The following is a 20,339-nucleotide window of genomic DNA, read 5'->3' as shown; positions in this document are numbered from 1 at the left end:
TGGAGTCTAGAGCTGCAGCATCATTTGGTTGCATGTTTCTGTTCAGCTCTCTAATTATGTCACCAAGTGGCAGTATGTGTAATGAGAACAGTGATGGACCAAAGCAGCTTCAGAAAGACTAAGCAACTGTTTAAGATGATAATAAAGATGTCATGGTCAATCATATTAGATGCTGCACTTAGGTCTAAGAGAACTGTGGACAGTTCAAAAATACAATTATAATGATAATGTGTTTTTATGTAAATCATTAACTTTAACTATTATGTGATAGATGATTGAATGGATTTAACCCTAAGTCAGACGTTCTCGCGTTTATTGAGTGAACATATTAAACAGGAAGTCGTTTTCGTGGTAATTTTTTCTAGCTGACATAGTAGCGTTGCATTGCTGCTCGAGTGTTTCCGTTTCACCGTGGCTTTCCTATTGCGAAAGGCAGGTTTGTTTTGTCCCTTATTGCTACCCGTCCGCTTCATACGAACTGGTCTCTTGCTTAGAGATGGCTGAAGCTCCCCCACGGCCCTGCCGGTTTTTTTGTCACCGGTGTTCAGCAGAGATTAGTCCGCGTTTACCGGTAAGGACTTAAGAGACATATTTGCCTACTTGAAGACTGAGAAATTACTGTTAGGCTTGTGTGTTTGTATGTCCGTATGTTTTTGCGCATACCCCAGTCACGTCGACTCATTGCTGCTTCTTAGCTCCGCTAGCTAGCTAGCCCCATAGGCAACAACGGTCCAGAGTGACAGTCAAGTGGTAGTAATTAAGTTGGCTGGCACGCTCGTGTTTTGGTCTTGTGTTGTAGGCATGTAATTTCAGCTACATGGCGGTAGAATGAACAGGATCTAGTTAGAACCCATCCTCACAGCTTGACAGGTCTCAGCGGTTTAACGTTAGCAAGCAAGCTAACAGAAGAAGGCGTAATTCGGTTCACTGTTTTTTTTTTTTTTTAAAGTCAAATTTGGATTCTGTCACGGGCCGATCAGCAGGTTGTGGATTTTACTTAATGATTTTCATTCAGTAAATATGGAACATCGGCATGAACATTTCTTTCCCATAAGGCTATGTGATAACGTATTGTTGTGCCGCAAAGAGCAGTCAAACTTTGACACAGTGTCAGTCAGCTAACTTCACACTGCTGCTGTGGCAACAGGCCGCGTTCCTGCCACAGCAGTCTGTTTGGAGCCATTCACGGGAAGCTTCTTGAATGTTACAGTCACCGTTACTTTATTGACAGTCAGCCAGCTGCTTGCCTGTGTGACAGCGTCCTATCAGGAGATCATATGTACTGATTGGAAGTGCTGACAGTGTGTTATATATGGAGGCTGCAGTGTGTGGTGCTGCTGAATTGTATCGCACTTCTCGTCTTCTTTTGTAGGACTGCAGTTAACATTATTTTCATTATTTTCTAGATTAATCCATTAGATCTTCGGTTTATAAAATGTAAGAAAACGGTGATCATTGTCTCCCTAAAGCCCACGATGACGTCCTCAAATATTTTGATTTGCCTACAACCTAAAGATAGTCAGATTACTGTCGTAGAGGAGTGAAGACACCAGAAAATAGTCACGTTTAAGTGGCCTCAAGAGGAGAATTTTGCCTTGTTTTTCCTTAAAAATCAAACAACTGATTACTGGATTATCAGAGTAGTTTCCAGTTATTTTGATAGTTGACAACTAATCGATTAATTGTTGAATCTCCACTATTTGGCCACCCCATTTATATCAGGGATGGTATACTAAATATTAGAAACACCTAACCACACAGTACAGTTTAACAACAGCGCACAGCCTCCAAAATGGCCATAAAGCTGAATAAATGCCTCTCCGACACTCTTAACTGAACCTAACATCCCTCATGAGGGCAGGATTTTTCTGCTGAGCTGTTGAATTAGAAAGTATTAGTTTAAGCTTGGTGCACCAAATAAATAGACAGCTGTGTGTGTGTGTTAGTTATGGTCTAAGCACACCATATATTCACAGTGTATTTTCACTGTAGGACTACACCTGTCCACGCTGTGAATCTGGCTTCATTGAGGAACTACCTGAAGAAAGAAGGTATGGAGGATTATCCTGTCTCTCATGAATTTGATTCATTTGATGTTCAAGTGCATTTCTGAGTCTTTCTTTATCATCGTGTTCATGCAGTGCTGAAAATGGCTCCGCATCCACGTCCTCCTCTGGTGATCAGAACCGCCCAGCCTTTGAGGTCAGTGTGACTTGTTAAATCAGCCGGTCCAGGAAAACATTTTGCACCATTGCACCATGATTTGACATTGCCTCTGTCTTTCCTACTAGAACATGGATCACCAACATTTATTCACATTCCCCTCTGGGTACGGTCCGTTTGCCCTCGGGATTTTTGATGAAAACTTCGACCTTCGAACGCGGCTGCCAGCAGAGGACAACCGAGAGACAGAAAACAGGAGAGAACGAGAAATGGCATCACGGCAGCGATACAGTGCGCGACAGCCACGGGGGAGACACGTCCCTCGACGACCGGGTACGCGCCATGAAGGAGTGCCAACATTAGAGGGGTGAGACATTTTCAGCAGTAGAGTGTGTGTGCAAGGTTATTGTGGGACACAAGAGGATAGAGGTGAAAAAATGAACTTTGAGTATTATCTGCTTTGCATCTTTGCTAGAAAATACATAGTACATTAAAAATATACTGTGCTAAAACATTTAAAATATGATGACATGATGTGTTGAGATACATCTGAACATAATGTCGAACTTAACTAACACTTCCAGTAAAAATAACATGTCTGCGATGCCTCTTACTGAAAGCATATTTCCCATCTAGTAGGGGTGGGCAATGAAACTCATTTGAATTTTCCCCAAATTCTGCGTTTTCTGTTTTGATTTTTCTCAATTCTGTGTTTTATGATTGAAGCAGATTTTGTCATAGAAAGAGTGTCTACTGTGAAAAACCTTCCTGGTGTAGTTGTAGTAGTATAATGATAGAAAAAAACCCTGTTTTTTTTATAAATTGCACACACATTTTGTCAGTGATATTCCACTTTTTACACTTGGCTCTGCTTTTGTTATCAAATTCCATGGTTCTGTCTTCTGCACGGCAGAAATCACAGGGCACTACTAAAATAATATCGCAGTATTTCAGGGTTTTTCTGCCATAATCATATTCTTGATGATATGACAAAGTATGGAGAGGCAAAGATTTGGTGTTGCTGTGCTGAGCCCATGTAGTCTGTCTGTTTGGATAAGAACTCACAGTAGCTGTTGAGCTCTCCTCTAGCTCACCCGGGAGCTTCTGCATGAGGAGGTGACATAAGTTGATTTTATTGGCTCCTTTTGTTGTCACAGTCTTCTTGCACTTCTTAAATATTACTCTGCTTTCTTGTACATCTGAACTTTTGTAAGCAAATCACTTCCACACTACTGTTGTTGCTCCCCTTTTCAAACGAACTCCAACGTGGAGCCAGTGGTACTTTGACTTTTCATCCACGCTTGTTGCTGTGCGTTACAGTATTTTGTCATTGTGTTAACAGTTCAGAATATTGGCATTATCCCGCTGAGATTTTTTTTTATCACATTAAGCATTTCACTAAACTTATTTTTTTTCCCCGATACAGAATTATCCAACAGTTAGTAAATGGAATCATAGCACCTACAGCCATGCCAAATATCGGGATGGGACCATGGTAAGAAGAAGAAACCACGATGCTCGTTTACTTGTTTCATGTCACTGAGTGAAATGATGCTTGATGTGTTAACTGCTGGTCTTTTTTGTTCTTGTCTTTCAGGGGTATGCTTCATTCCAATCCAATGGACTATGCCTGGGGTGCCAATGGACTTGATGCGATCATTACACAGGTATCAAAGCTTTCTTTTGTTATGTGACAGAGGAGGAAAAACTGCACATCAGTGTCCCAAGAACCTTTTCAATAGACCCCAATATGTTTGAATGGTTTGTTTTATAGTAGTAGATGTCGGGATGAGGGGGTTTCACAGAATACTTGACTAGTCGACACTGTGCATCGCTGTAGACCAATCCTTCATCTGTGGTTTGACCATGATGCAGTAATGAAGCAGTGGCAATGCGTCCATGTCAGATATGCAGCTGGAGGCATAAAGAAACACGGCTGTATGTCCCAACGCCAACAATGACAACAGCGTGGAAATACTTCACCAGAACAGACATAGATTTGTTTTAACAGTTGTTTTCTATTTTATTTACATTAAATAAACAGAATTCAAGGTATTTAGAGAAGAAAAGACTCACACTGTCCCTGCAAGAAGTCAGCTGTGTTGTTACTGCAGTCAAATCAGAGAACGACTCAGAGCAAATCAAGGACTCTGGTATTCTGCTCTCTTTCACTTGTAGTTATTGAACCAGTTCGAAAACACGGGTCCTCCTCCTGCAGACAGAGAAAGAATAAAGAGTTTACCCACCATCTCCATTACAGAGGAACATGTGGGTAAGTCTCTAACATCTCTCTTATCTCTCTGCCTCTTTTTTTTATCTATCTGTCAGAACAGAAGGTTCCTGTTCCTTGTGATCAGTGTTGTGCTTTGTACTGGCTTCACAGATGTCATTACAGCCTTATCAGGACACCTCAAAAAAATAAACCCTTTGGATAAGCCTTTCAACAAGATCAATAAGAGTTTTTTCTCTATTAAAAATAGGGATGGGTCATGATTTTCAAACTTTCACTGCTTGAAATATCATGAAATTATATTTTCTTTTTAGTTGTTAAGCATCACCGAATGATGTGGGAAGATTCCTACATATAGATTTACTGATATTTTAACTTGAATCATGTTGTGTTTAGTGTTTGTGAAGTGCTCCAATTTAACCTTAAACTACACAAAACTGACGTCACTCAAACAGGATTAGTGTGATCACAATGCATGTGACAGCGGGTCTCTTTCTGTTTGTGCAGGTGCTGGTTTAGAGTGTCCTGTGTGCAAAGAAGACTACAGTGTTCAGGAGAGGGTCAGACAACTGCCGTGCAATCATTTGTTTCACAATGACTGTATAGTACCATGGCTGGAACAGGTATGTATGTCTATCAAGGATGTCCGAAACAGATTTGCAAGATTGATATTAGATGTTTATCACGGTATTTCATTGGTGTGTATATATAGAACAATGGCCAAGCATCTAAATTTGTCAAAAAAAGAAGCCTATTAAGTGTCTGTGACAGTTAAAAAGTTAAAAATACATAATACAGATGGAGGATAGTATAAAAAACTCATCTTTGATGCAGTATTCACAGGACGTATGTTGCTCTAAATCCATGCATATCATGCAAATTACACTTTTCTTCAGTTATTGCTTCATTATTTGGCTTAATTTTATAGTCTGTCAGTTGTACAGTTATTGTTATGTGTTGAAGGTAATATGAAATCTCCTTTAAATATGTCGCTTAGTGTGATTTCATGTTGGAGATTCATCAGCTGGTTCCACATTTAACATCCTAGCGAATATATTAAGTTCCTTTGTTTACTTTTCGTGTCTTGAAACCCCTCCCCAAACCCCTGAAGGAGTTTTTGCACGCTCACCAGAGTATTCGTCTCCATTAAATCCTGGAGACAAACTGACAGGCTGACGCTCTGCCCACAGGGTAATTTGTGGTCAGACCGTGGCGGATGGGCTCAGAGATGGATGAGCACACCAGATGTATATGAATTGTTCAACTAATCTTCAATTTGGGTGGCAACTCAGAGGTCTGGAAGCAGACGACTGTTAATCTGTTCAGTCATATGTGAACTGGTTTGGCTTTAGCAAGTGTGCATAGTGCTGTTGTGGTTGTTGACTCGCAGGTATTGAATGATTCCGATCAGTCCTGTGAGCTTTGTTATTGTACTGAAAATACTCAGAGTTTTTACACAAGTCTCATTCATCCTTCTCTCCAACAGCATGATACATGTCCTGTGTGCAGGAAGAGTCTTAGTGGAGAGAACACAGCCACAGACCCACCCGGGCTATCAGGGATGAACTTCTCTCCCTCCTCCTCATCTTCTTCCTCTCCCAGCTCACCTAGTAATGAGAATGCTGCCAGCAACTCATAGATTTTCACCATCGTCGCCACATCCCATCTGAAAACCTCACAACACGCATCAAACGAGACCCAACGGCTCCTCTCCACAGCTGAGACCAGGACAGTCGTCTGTCTTCATTAATGGGGACGATATGAGTTGAGGTGAACTCTGAATCTGTTACGGACTGTCAGTCGTCATTCCTCCCCCCGTGCTGATCGGACGCTGGGTCCAGCTCCTGCTGCTATCGTTGCCGAGTATTTAAGGAGGTGGGACCGGGCAGTGATGAAGGAGGATCCAGAAAGGCTGTGAATTGTAGTAATAATAATAATAATAATATTGGCATTGTAACCAGAACGGAAGCAGAGTTTGAGACAGAGTGGACTACTTTTTGATGGAGACATGTCTCTGCCACGAGGTGGGGACGCATTTTATATTTAAGACAAAATGCTCTTTTTAAAAAAGACATTTCCTGTGGTGGTGCAGAGTACAAAGATGTGTAGATAGAGAATTCATTTTGAGCTGTCGGCCGCTGCACAGCTGCTGGGTCAAACTAAAATCTTGTGGAAGGGAAGCTGAGTGTATGCATCAGGTTTTTATTTATTTGCACCTTTTTTTTATTTTGCACAAAATTCTGTCTGATGTTGAGGAGAATGTGAATTTGGTTAAACTACTGAAAAAAGAAAAAGTTTTTTCACATTTTTGCATTGAATGAGTCTTTTGGGACTTTTTTTTTCTTCTTTTTATTAGAGCTTGATCTGGTGTACTTGGTGTATCTCAACAAGGTAAAGATCCACGCAGCTCAACAGTGGACAGATTTTTATTCCTCAAGTGAAACAAAGAATCACTAACCCACTTATTTATTGAACCCTTGCCCAAGACACAAATTGAGCAACATAAAAGGAGAGAAGATACAGACGAAACCGGCATGGGATCATCTTACCTCTATGGAACTGACCAAATGTGTTTCACAAAACAAGTGTATTATTTTATTTACTGATTTTTCGTACAGTTACAATAAAGTACTTAAACTATTTGGAGTTTTCTGCTGATAATGCGCAGTTTCAAATATTTAATTGTGCACATTTAGTAATGCTTTAATGTTAAGTTTAATTAGGAGAAAGACAAGTTTTTCTTGCCTGCTTTTATCTCTATTGAGGCTTATGTTGGTTTAATGTCAGTAGATAATGAACACATGTTGACCATGTTTTTACAAACTGACCCTGCTTTATGTACGTTTTGAACCTTTAAATGATTATGTAGTCATGTGATTGTTAGACAATCTATCCCAACTCACAGCCTTGGAAGTTTTCGTGCTTCTTTTGCCTTACAGGATTGAATCAGAGCAGGTTTAATGTGGGTTTTTTGACAACAGAAGTGAAAGTAAAAAAAGCAGAAAAAACACAGGTGGAACTGATGATATTAATGATGGCTGCGTCACATTTAGGTGGGCTGGTTCCAGAGTTCTGGTATTGTGCCTGCTCACTCATTGGCATGGTTTAATGGGACACTTAGCAGAATGGGACAATCACCACTGTTATTTACACCTGTGCTTTTCCTGCTTTGACCAAGTGAAAAGGCCTGCTGTGAAAAGGGTCTATTGGTCATAAAAGTCACATTATTAGTGCAATGGAGATCAGTCAGTGGGTTCCAGTTCATTGTATAAATACACCTGCGCCTGGACGGTGAGATGAGTCAGTATCAAGGCAAAACCTGCAACAACAACCCCAGCGAAAAGCACAAGCCAGGGGACCAGTGCAAGAAAACTTCCAAATCACTGAACATCTCTTAAAGAACAATGACAGGACAAAAAACATGAAAACTTCCAATGGGGGCGAATGCTTTTTGTAGGCACTTTAAGTCAAGTAAGTCATCCATGAAACTAGGCAGCATGCCAGTCTTGCATTTCAGTGACAACAAAGATGGACGTGTCAGACATTCACAGCAAGCTCGAGATTTTTTGCAGTAATTAACAAGCAGGTGGTCGCTGAGTCATCAGACCAGTGAGCTGTCTGGTTTTCATATTCAAATAAATAGCAATAAGAAATTTTATTTTCCAGATGGTCCCAGAGTTGCAATGCTGCAAATACAAAAAGCTGTTTTATTGGTTTTAATGGCTTAGGCTACTATGAACCAATATGGTCACCACTTAATCTCCCCTGAATAGGTTAACACTCCTGTGTAGTACTGGAACACGTTTCACCCATTTACCCACTTGTCTTCTTTTACATGTATTACCATTTCAGTGAATCGCTGTGCCTTTTTGGTCTCTTTGCATTTGCTGAAAATCATCTGAGAGCGTCACACAGCTGCATCACGCTACCAGGAAATTAAAGTGAACCTTGATGCACTTTAGTTTTGACTAATGAAGTGCAGAGACGATGACAGAGAGCCTGAGGAAGGGAGGGGGGAGAGAGATGATGTTTATGACTTCCCAGCATTGATGTCAAAAGGTAAGAAATTTGTAACAAGAAGATTCAGTAGAGACTTGAAGTTAACTTTGTATTACATTTTTCAGGGAAACATTATCTAGCAGGGATGATTCAGCAGTTAGCACCAGTTGATATACTTATCTTGCTATTGTTACATAGGCCTGCGTGTGTATTTGTGTAAAACCAAGCTATCCTTTACATGTGACCAAAATTAGACTCAACCAAATCTAGATCAAAGAAAATAGGCTAGCTACTTTATCTCTTCTCAAGTGACAAAGCACCTGATTGTAATGGCCCACATCCTCAGAGTGCAGGTATGATGCTCTGTAGCTCTGTGGATTCGGCCATCGGTGCATACATGCATTCAGGCTACTTTGCATAATATTCCTTCAGGCAGAGATGCTAATAGGAAGGCATTAACTACAGCATCACACATGTATAACCAGTATGTATGTGCCAAAACACAGCGTGGTCTATTAGTGATGCTGAATCTGCATCTGAAAGCATCTTTCCGTCCGCGTGTACACTGCATCAGTGCCTCTGCCGTCACAGGTAGTATCTGCACGCACTGCGCACGAGCTGACTCTGCCTCTGAATGTCACAGCAGCTTGGGTTGTCAGCAGTTGAAAGAGGCTGCACAGTTAATTGATGATACCTCCCTGTTTCTTTTGTGTTTTTCATACTCACACCCTTAGAAAGTAAGTCCCAGGAATGCAAAGCACCAAAACAGCACAAGTATTAGTTGCTTGATTTGTGTACCTGTCTGTGCCCATGGGCACCGTTTGTACTCCTGTCTTCTAAACCAGCAAGTCCAGACTCCAAGGGACAGAAATCAAAACGTGCCTTGAAACCAAAATGTAGCTCGTGAGAGGAGGAAGGTACAGTGTGTTCCCTGAGGGGCATGAACCCAGCCACAAGCACCCAAAGGATCAGGCACGTTTTAGGCGACATGTGCCACAATAAGTGTCCCTTGTAGAGACATGGACCTGAACTGGAGACCTATTCCAATTTCTGATCATATGTCTTTGACAAAGTTTGACACCTCTGCGTGTGTCTGGAAGAATCACATTAATGTGAACACTTGTCTTGCGTCCTCTGTGCCACCCCCATATGGCCGCTAGGGTGCGCTAAACACCAACTATGGGTGGCATCGATTCAAGAGGTTGTCATTGAAAACACCTTCTTAAACATATGACATCATTTGAGTTTTCATTAACACGTGGTAATTAAACTTTTGATGTCAGTATATAACGTCATTGACAACACGTTAAACATCAATTTCCGTGTGATCATTTGGATCGAGCTACTCGAGGCAATTCAATATTTAGGTCATGACTGAGAGGCCTCAGCTGGAGGCAGCTTGAGCTGAATTAGGAGCAGCATAAGCGAACAGTTTAATGATATTTGACGCAGTCAAAGGGCTCAATTAGTTTCATGCTGGAGCATCTTTGACACAATGACTAGTGAAAGTAAAAGCGCAGTAGTTTGCAAAGAAGTCACGTCCACCCCTCCCTCTGTCCCTCTCTCCTTTCTCTCTCCCTCTCTTCTCTTCTCCATCTCGCCTCTATCCCTGATTGGCTTTCTCCAAAGATAATTGGAGGCAAAATTTGATATGCTCAATGTCATGGACAGGAATGAGGTTTCACCGGCGTCTGCTGCCACCATGAAAAAGAAGGCGGTGGGCGGCAGTGGATGCAGCCACATCAGCGCACCTAAGGCTGCCGCGTCCAAATGCACAAGAAGCAACAGCAGCCAGAACTGTCTGGACTCCGGTTCTCTCGGCGCACCAAGCGGTAAGCAGCCCGGTGCGCCCAGCAACGTCGTGATGGACGAGACGGAGGACGGAGAAGAGGAGTCTAAGTTTCAGCATCCGCGGTTGCGCCGAGCCGGGGGGAGCGGCAGCGGCGGAGGTGGAGGAGGCGGTGGCAGTATCAGGATGAAGAACTTTACGCCAGGAGGGGGAGCCGCGTCCTCGGGTTCCAGGAGAAACTCCAACAAGGAGCCCTACCACACGCACACAGAGGACGCTCCCGCCGCTCCACGGCCCACTGCTGCCTCCAGAACTACCGAGACTCAGACACCCCGTCCGGGCGATGCTGCCGAGCGCGGCGAGACCAGCAGAGCATCTGGGGCGGAGGCGTCGGCATCAGCAGTCGCGGTAGAGGTTTTAAACGCGACAGCGGGTGATGGTTGCAACAGCGTCGCTCCAATTTCCAGCATGAAATGCAACAAAAACGGAGAATGCAGGAGGGACTCGGGTACCGGGAGCCTGCGCTCAATCATCTCCAAGCAGGAGAAGCAGACGGGAGGGTCGGGAAGGGCCGAGGACGGAGGGGGCGCCAAGCGAGGAGCTTGTAACTCGACCACCGCCAGCATGGACGGCTCGATCACACCAGGCGGGTCCCTGACCGGGGGCCACGGAGGAGAGAGCGCTAACCCCGGTGCTACCCCCGTGTCCAGCGGTGTCCCCGAGAAAAAGGACTCCAAGGTGTCCTTCTCTAACGCACCAAGCCGGAAAGCCTCGTCCTCGCTGCACGGCCCGACTCAGACTCAGACCCAGCAGCCCAGGAACTCTGTCACTTTCCAGAAGCCGGAGGATGGACCGCCAATCGTGCCCGCCGAGGATGCGGAGCCTCGGGGCAGCCAAGCCAGCTTCATGCAGCGGCAGTTTAGTAGTATGCTGCAGCCTGGAGTTAACAAATTCTCCTTACGCATGTATGGTAGTCAAAAAGCAGTGGAGAGAGAGCAGGAGAGGGTAAAATCAGCTGGAAATTGGATTATCCACCCTTACAGCGATTTCAGGTAAGAGCTGGGGCTGCCATTGGTCGCACGTTGAAAGTCATGAGGGGCCCGTATGGGTCCTCATTGTCATCTACAACTCACTTCATAGTGAGTAACCACTGTGCCTGCACGGGAAACACATGCATGGTTATTGTTCAAGGCTGCAGGCTGCTGATTTTTCATTTCATCCCCTATGATTGAATCTGTAGAGCTTTGAATCGATGCATTGCAGCGTGCTGCCATGAATCCCCCAAACAACCTGTTGTCAGGCAAAAGGACTTGAGCAAAGAGTGTCCTTTCAAGGTTGTAAACAAATCCTGCTCCAGTCTGTATGTATACAGTAGCTGTCTGGGATGCTGAGCGAGCCCGGCCTGCTAACACAGTGCGTTCACAGTTAACAAAGAGGACAGCGCTCTGACGCTAATTCGGGCTCGTTTAAAATGCCATTATTCTCAAAGATGTGGTTACTGTAGTGGGCTATAAGCTATGCTCTGCGACAAAAGCCGTGCTGACAGGATGTGGGCTATGTGTGTGTGCGCGCGATGCGCTCAGTAATGGAATGTCACCTTGAGCCAAGTGTGCGAAACCTCAAGCATGCTCACTGGAGACATATCCGCCTGTACGACTCCCCGGATCCTGCATTTTAATCACGGATGCGCTCGGTTTGTCACGGCTCGAACACCGACAACCCAGCTGGACATCCAGCAGCTATTTTGTCTTGCAAATATTTAGAGGTGCCTATAAGCCAAGAAGGCTCCTCGTGACTCGGGTTTGACTTAGCCTGTAACCCCCCCCCCCCCCCCCCGACATATACCACGTCGTTAAATTGCATTTGGGTCAGAGAATCAGTAGGTTTCTGCGCTTTGCTGGGCTTCTGGCTTTCAGCACCTCAATGAGTGGACAGCTCCCGTCTAATTTGGAGTCGGCTCGCGCGTTTGAGCCCCCCGCCCCCATTCATGTTTGGCCCATTTGTATCAAATAACGCCCAGTCAGTAGACCACTAAAGGCTAAACTTGAGACATGTTTTGAACAGCAGAGATGTAATCTGACGACAGGCCACTTTGGAGACCTCCCGCTTCCATGCAAACTCCTACACGGCGTGAGGCTGCAGCGGCGCCGCCGTCATTCTCATGCTAATGAATGTAAAGTTAAAACAGCAAAGTTGCTTCAAACATTACAATCGGGGCGGCTATTGTTGTTGCCGTGGAGTGGAGGAGTCAGAGCTTGTTGCGTAAGTCGCAGTGTAATGACTCAGCGCTGCACCTGTCCTGCAGAGCCTCCTCTGACGGGCTCAGACCTCACTACTTTTACTCTGTCTGTCCCAGTCACCAACGTGCCACATCACTACCGACAGCAAGTAGCCAGACAGTCACCTTCTTGGCGTCCATGTGTACCGGAAGGTCGTTAAGAGCTGAAAATGCAGGGTTAGACAAGGAACCTATTGTTCTCTTTGGATCCCTGCAGACCTCAGTTTAATACTTCATGACTTTTCCTAATTATATGACAACTGAGTATAAACCTAATTTAGCCTGCCACAGAAAGTGACTTCTGTTTGGGGTCTCAGAGATTTAACGTGATGAAGTACATTGGATGTAGTATTTGTGGTGGTGTTGATAACACTTTTTATGTAGCACTCCCCCTCCCAAATCCTAAACAAGATTATTTGTATTGCATCTTGGATCTTATTGGAGTTTTCCCAATACTTTGTTCATAAGAGGAATAATTTACCTCAAACATTAAGTGATGTCACCATGACAGACAACATTTGGACTGTACAGCATGTACACATATATCAAAGAAAATAGGAAATATTTGAAATATTTCTGTGTTTTATAGTCTTTTTTTTTTCAATTATTGTTTTCTGTTCTTATTTTTACAGCAGTGTCGTGAGTGTAAGTGAAGTCAATGTCAGCATAACAGCAGGGTTAAGAGAGGAAAGCTGCCACAGTACAGAACAAAAAACCTTCATCAGCCGTTCTTATTAATGATCTTGTTTACTTTTACATGAGCGCAGACAATCATAAGAATCCGTTTGTTGCATCAGAAGTGCATAAAGTGCATGGAGAAATGGACTAATAATTGTAGTATGTGAGTCTTGGAAGTTCAGCAGCATGTCTCTCTCTCGTGCCTTCTGCATGTTCAGGCAGGCAAAGTGCAGCTCCTGCTCTTTGTTCACACTTTTCCATCTTGAGTTAGGAAGTCTCTTGTGTCTGTCGGCTTTCCACAGCAGCTCTCTTTTCTTATCTGACTCTATTTTTGTCCCCCCCCTCCCTTTTTCCCCTCCTGTACCCATGTTAACACACTGTCATGTAAACACCACAACTACACACGCCTGCTAGGTTCTACTGGGATTTCACAATGCTGCTGTTTATGGTGGGCAACCTGATCATCATCCCCGTGGGCATCACCTTCTTCAAGGACGAGACCACTACGCCCTGGATCATCTTCAACGTGGTCTCCGACACCTTCTTCCTCATGGACCTGGTGCTCAACTTTCGCACTGGAATCATCATCGAGGACAACTCAGACATCATTTTGGACCCTAAAACCATTAAGAAGAAGTATCTAAAAACATGGTTCATTGTGGACTTTATCTCCTCCATCCCAGTGGATTACATATTCCTCATAGTGGAGAAAGGGATCGACTCGGAAGTGTACAAGACCGCTCGGGCCCTGAGGATCGTCCGCTTTACCAAGATCCTAAGTCTTCTGAGGCTGTTGAGGCTCTCCAGATTAATACGCTACATTCACCAATGGGAAGAGGTAAGAGCATACTTTTAATGACTGTGCCTCTGTGAATATTATATTAACGCTAACCATACAACTCTCAGCCACAGAAGAAGAAACACCCAATCTACTCGGTGATAAAAGGTCACTGATTTGCCTCCAATATGTTGATGTTGGCTCGGGACCAAGCCAACAATCTGCTTCTCTGTCTGCTTCGAGCGGCCTGCTCTCCTCCGCCTGCAGGCTTGATATTAATGCTCTCACCTGCCACATGGTGAGAAATGTATAATGTCAGCAGGATGTTTGAGCTTTAACAAACTTTGCATTCTAATTACTGTTATTGTCACAAAAATTACCCCCGACACACAGCCCTCTGTCTCCCTGTCTGACCTGGCAGTCCCACAGGTGGTATCAGGCGGTCTAATAAGCAGCCTATTAACAGGGCAAACACAGTTAATCAATTAAGGCGCCAGAGGAAGAGCAGGTGGGGTAGAGGGTGATGATAATATGCAGCACTAGGGGGCTGTTGACTGCGATTATATATGTCAGTAATTGTTCATTTAAAGGGATCGGGGAGGTTAGATAAGCTGCATGTCCTCAGAGGCCTGACTGGCAGACTGTGAATATGGGTGCTGTTGCCAGGTAGAGTCCCTGCCTCTTGTAGACTGAACTCAAAGACCCAGTCCTGCCCTTCCTGGCTGCTGAGCTTTTATTTACTCTGCCAGGGATGTATTTTGTTAGGGGTGTCCTGCTCCAGCCTCTCCTCAGACTCCTTCCTCAAATGAAGGAGAGCAGCCTGGGAGGCAGGAGGTCCAACGATGTCACGGGATCACTCGACTTTTCGTTTATGCCAGTATTGGCAGCCTGGTGTTGGCATTTTGTAGTGGTGCGCAGCGCAGTGGGGCTTGGCTGCTAACTTGACCTTTGGATAATTGGATTTCTGAAGATATGATGTGATGCTCACACACACACATACACAGTGGTGCGTGATGGGAAGTAATACTTGGCATGCGTGGCGAATGAGAGCGGAGATGTGGTGGAGAGTGAGAAACTGACACAAGAAATGCCCAGTTTCAAATTATCTGTCATAGTTTATTTGGAAAATCCGAGAATCTGAACCCGAAGCTGCTTTTAGTTCCTGTAACTTTCTTGAAGCTGTCCGTGGTGCTGAGCATCTCCATTAGCCAACGCAGCGGCGTGTACAGTACAGCTTCTCTCATCCATCCTCAGTGAAAAAGATGACAAATGACTGTATTTTGTCAGTTGTTGATTGATAAAAACTGACGGTGAAAACCCCAGAAAGGTTAAAGCGGCATTTAGAAAGATCAGCACATGTGATTCATGTCCAGTATCATTCCTCATCGCTGATACTCACAGAGTATCACTTCTCCCTCAGCTGCACTGAGTAACAAATGACCCATTTCTCATTCCTTCATAGTAGACTCGATCGGGCCTTCCTACATGTCTTGCACGGTATTGTAATTATACAGATTTAGACCTTCTAAAGATTATTGAGGTATTAAATGCAGCCATTAAACTATTAAACACCAACAAGGAGTGGTTTGTTGAAGTCAGTCGGGTGATAGCTGATTGGCCTATAAGTGACTGTCCAGTGACCGAGAATGATTGATGTGTGAGACGACATAGACGATCAGTTGCTAAGGATCATGATGGTCCCTGTCCATCACTCTGGGTGTTTGAGTGTGTATGCGTTGGCATGTCTGTCTGTGTTTTTAGTGTATCAGTGCGCCTGCAGGCATGCGTGAGTGTTGTGCGTGTGTGTGACTGGCCTCTGTGTGCGTGTTTGGGCCTCTGATTGATGTCATGTATCTCTGTGTAACAAATGTCTTGCCTGCTCCTGCTGTGTTTGATTTGGGACTGATGGGAACCTGTCTCCCCGACTCGTTAATCAAACTTGGTGTAATCCAAAGGAGACCGTGGAGCCGAGTGGGAAGCCAGTCTGAGATATGAATTTTAAGTATTTGGGGTTTAACAAACGTATGAAAACCATATTCTTTATCTCCACAAATCTCATCCCAGTTTTAAACACCCCTTCCTGTCTCGTTGTCTCGTTCCAGATCTTCCATATGACCTATGACCTGGCCAGTGCGGTGATGCGGATCTTTAACCTGATTGGTATGATGCTGCTGCTGTGTCACTGGGACGGCTGCCTACAGTTCCTGGTTCCCATGCTGCAGGACTTCCCCTCAGACTGCTGGGTGTCCCTCAACAAGATGGAGGTAAGTGTCAGGGAATCATGTCGGCGCATACCAAATTGCACATCTCACCCCCGGAACTGGATTTACATCTTTCACTCTGAGCTGATTGGGACGGAGCTATCAGTGGTCACAGAACATTGATTATCGTTTCTGACCATCATTAGAAAATATTGTCTGAATGTCAATCATTATTTTGTGACCATGATAAACTAAAAATGGAACGGTGTGTCATCAGTGGAGTACAGCCTTAAATCTGTGTATGAACCTTTGCATCGGAAAGAGATTTATTTTGTTTAAAAGACCAGAAAAACTGGCTTATTTTACTGCCAACTCATCGTTGTTTTAAAAAATTAAATCGGTTGGTAGTTTTGTCTCTTGTAGTATTGGAGGTCATTGTACAAAGATGGCAGTTTGTTAAAGGGTGAGTGTTTCCCTTACAAGGGTAAGCAGAATTATTTCATAGGTCTTGGTCACTGAAACAAGATGAAGAGTCTACAGACACACTAACAGCTCTGTGAGGCCGTATTTAGGCATATAGATGCTTTGAGCTAAACGTCAGCGTGCTAGTCAGGTCAAGTCAGTTTAATCCATATTGCCCAATTCACAGTTTGTCTCAGGAGACTTCATAATATGTACAACAGACAGCATCCTCTGTCCTTAGACCCTCGATTTAGTTAAGGAAAACTCCCCATAGCTTCTGTGACAGGGAGAAGAATGGAAGAAACTCAGGAAGAGCAGCAGAGGAGGGATCCCTCCCCCAGGACGGACAGACACGATGGATGTGAACAGAGCAACCAAAAAATCAGATCACAGTACAAACAAATTATGATGGCAAAATTACAATAAAACAATCTACATGTATCTGTATGCTTACCACGCTCACTATCTTAAATTGATGTGTTGAGGTGCTAACATTTGCTGTTTAGCACTAAATACATAATACAGCTGAGGCATAAATATATAAATAAATATTTCACCAGATATTTCCATCTCTAGAGCCATGCGACCAGCGTGGCTAAAAATGAAGGGTGCTCCAGGTTAGTGCTGATAGTTACATATACTATAATTTGGATCAATACGGTCCACTTTGAAAACAGTGCACTGCACTGCTCAGGGAACCATTATTACCCTAAGTGATGTCTGTCGCAATTATGCTATTACTGATTCAGGAGGAAAAGTCTGTATTTCTTTCCAACAAATCAAGAAAATTACTCATATCACTGCTCTCTGCAGCAGCATTCAGCCGCTGTGCTAGACAGAAAACAACCGTAGGATACCAATGAAGAAGCTGTGAAAGAGAAAGACTTAAGCAAACCTCTAGATCCCCCCGTGCCTCCTCTTCAGCACGGTGGGGTGATGGGAAAGATAAAAGGGGAAAACAGAGGGAAGGTGGGGGAATATAGCCGAGCAGCTGGGCTCTTTGTTGCCATGTCTCTCTCAGAGATAAAAGCTGGTTGTTTACGCGTCTGTCTGTCAGCCCAGCCTTTTACTGAGTGAGGGGACACCGCACTAACCCAGACATGAGGCATAGGTCCAAATGGGGTTTTAAACAGATTGGGTCTTGCTCTCCGGCGTTGTCAGGGCCTGCCGTGACCACTTGTGAATTTCAGATTTGAAGTATTTCTTGGATGACAGCTCTGACCCTTGAATTTGTTGGCATACAAAAGTAACTCTGGTTAAAACAAGTTAATGCGACGCTGAGAATGAATGTCCTCTCCTTCATGTTGGTGAAACGAGGGAATTCCTCTTTAATATGTCCGACACAGACGTATTGCAGTTCTGCTGGCACTGCTGGACAATATTGACAAAACCACATATTACAATATTGACTCAGGCGCTCAGTATTTATGTGGGGGATATTTTGGGTCTGATGAATGGTGCTTTCATGTGCTCTTTAATCAAAATTAGCTGATGGTGACGTGATCTCAGAAAAAATATCTTCTAATATGCACTTTGGAGGCATTAGCTGTTCATATCACTCATCTGAAATAATCATTTAAGTTCAGGGAGTAGATTCACATTCCTGCAGTGTAACCTCCAAGATAATGAATAAGAAAACATTTGAGCTTCATGTACGTCAGTGTTTCTGTAAGCAGAATGCAGAGAATGAGAGACTTTAGCCAGAGCAGGTGTGTCCACTGGTCCTGAGGCTGAGTCTCCACCGTGTTCACACCAAGTCTTTGATGTTCTAAACTATTGAAAACTGCATCAGGCATTTCCTTCTACTGCATCATTCAACTGTTTGCCCTCCACTGAAAGACACACGCACTCGCACACGCACGCACGCACGCACGCACGCACGCACGCACGCACGCACGCACGCACGCACCTGAATGTAACAATGTAAAGCAAATAATGGCTCCTTGTATCCAAGTAGTTTCTTTGAAAAAATGCAGCCAATGATCACTTCAAGCAAAACAGAAAGAAAATGATGAGGCTGAGAGATATGTTGATGCAATCAGAGCTCAGAAACTCTTAGTCAGAAAATGAATCAGTAATTATTTTGATAATCAATTAATCATTTATGTCATTTTTCAAAGATTCACTTGTTTGTCCTTTTCTCTTGAGATGATTTGCTTTTTTTTCTCTGTTTTACAACATTGTAAACTGAATATCTTTGTTCGGAAGCAACAAGTAATTTGAAGACACCATCTTGGGCTCTAAATAAATGAAATGAATCAAGAATACATTTTGCAGATTAACTGATAATGAAAACAATGGTATTTTGCTTTATACATGTAATATCAACAAACTGAAACGCAGTTACACTCAATCCATTAATATGGGATTTCATGTATTTCACGTGTGCTTAATGTAAAAATTACCCCACTGACTTTATAATAAAGCACAGACTTTATATCACATCAACCGTAACTTCAGGACAACTTGAGTATTTTTGCTTTTCTAAACTTACATGACCTGGCACACAGGCAGCCATGTGCTGTGTACAGTGCAGAGTCTGAAGTCCAGGATGATGAAGTTTGGGGCTGACAGGCCACTGACTCCTCCACTGCTCTCTCTGTATAATAAAAGACAGTCAGTCTCCAGAGAGCCGCCACTCTTAAACTTAAGGGCCACTCTGCCATCGTACAGGCTGCCTACAGCCACCTGAGACCGCCCCCCTATTGAGTAGCTGACAACTTGTAACATTAGCCATTGTGTTGCAGCCAGGCCATCCATCAAGCTTCGCACCCTACAGTGGCTCTGGTGGTGAGGGGCCGACAGGCAGGACCCATGGAGGGCGTCGAGAACACTCTGTAACTCTTGATGACATCCACCAAGCAGTAATTGGATTCTCTTGAACATGTAGTACCTCAGGGAACATAGATTGTTTCTGCAATATACCTCAACTTTCATCCATTAACTTCATTTAGTTTGTATGTTACTATACGCAGCTCTCTGAGCCTCATAGTTAATTTCCATGGTAGAGTGCAGTTTGGTGGCTGCACCTCGCTGTGTCAGTGGAGTACAGAGGCGACTGGGTAATAATAGTGACAGCAGCGCTAACTGACAGACACAGGGTGTATAGTTTCAGTGCTGTAATTACAACTGTGTGTGTACCCATCCCTTACAGTATCCACATGACAGAGGCATCTCTTCCCAATGATGCTCTACTGACATCAGCAGGAGTGGGCTTCGCACTACAGTGGTCTGCTCTTCTGGAGGAGATAAGCTGGTGTTAAATCTCTTTGTTTACTCATCACACCTAGTCTGACCGGACAGTGTCACAGGTCTGCTGCTGGACGTTACAAATTTAATTTAGAAGACTCCCAAAGCTGGTAAGAGCATATAAACATGAAAAGTGAAAGCAGCTGCCTAACTTGTGTAAATGGACGAGAAATTAGGTGGTGTTTGCTTCCTGAGCCAGGAGAGGAAAGGATGTGATTATCACAGTCCCAGAGGAACTCAGGTGTTTTTGTTCTGAAGGAGCCTGATGTGCTGAGGACGAGCTGTTCTGCAATATCCTACTCAAGCAGGAAGTGCTGCACTTAAACATTACTTGTGTGTAGCTTACTTGTGTTTAAAGCTTCTGGAGCAGAAGTGCAAAATGTTGCGACTGAGTCACACTTCCTTTGTTACATGCGGTCAGTCTGAAAGAGCCAACATGGAAGAAGAAATAGAAATTAGATCAGTTTATGGTCTTTACTCATTACTGCTCAGCTTGTGAAAACGGTCGTGCT

At 43.9% G+C, this 20,339-nt stretch overlaps 2 protein-coding genes across 2 annotated transcripts in view; both read left to right on the top strand.

Annotated features, from left to right (window-relative positions):
- Positions 1-395: 395 nt before the first annotated feature.
- rnf126 (ring finger protein 126) lies at positions 396-7,033 on the top strand. The gene is made up of 9 exons (XM_076744094.1): positions 396-571; positions 1,993-2,051; positions 2,142-2,202; positions 2,292-2,530; positions 3,590-3,658; positions 3,761-3,830; positions 4,342-4,435; positions 4,901-5,016; positions 5,880-7,033. Exons 1-9 carry the CDS (start codon positions 497-499, stop codon positions 6,030-6,032), a joined length of 936 nt encoding a protein of 311 aa, XP_076600209.1. The 5' UTR covers positions 396-496; the 3' UTR covers positions 6,033-7,033.
- Positions 7,034-10,043: 3,010 nt separating this feature from the next.
- The window catches only part of LOC143329375 (potassium/sodium hyperpolarization-activated cyclic nucleotide-gated channel 2), a 31,920-nt gene continuing 21,624 nt past the window's right edge, over positions 10,044-20,339 (top strand). Inside the window, exons 1-3 of the mRNA XM_076745230.1 lie at positions 10,044-11,233; positions 13,552-13,975; positions 16,018-16,179. Of these exons, the coding sequence (XP_076601345.1) occupies positions 10,044-11,233; positions 13,552-13,975; positions 16,018-16,179 (1,776 nt within the window). The remainder of the gene's footprint in view (positions 11,234-13,551; positions 13,976-16,017; positions 16,180-20,339) is intronic.

This window comes from Chaetodon auriga, chromosome 12 (assembly GCF_051107435.1).
Source record: "Chaetodon auriga isolate fChaAug3 chromosome 12, fChaAug3.hap1, whole genome shotgun sequence".
In the NCBI taxonomy this organism is placed as follows: Eukaryota; Metazoa; Chordata; class Actinopteri; order Chaetodontiformes; family Chaetodontidae; genus Chaetodon; species Chaetodon auriga.
The sequence above is the reverse complement of the archived record's forward strand: the minus strand, read 5'-3'. Positions and strand labels throughout refer to the sequence as shown.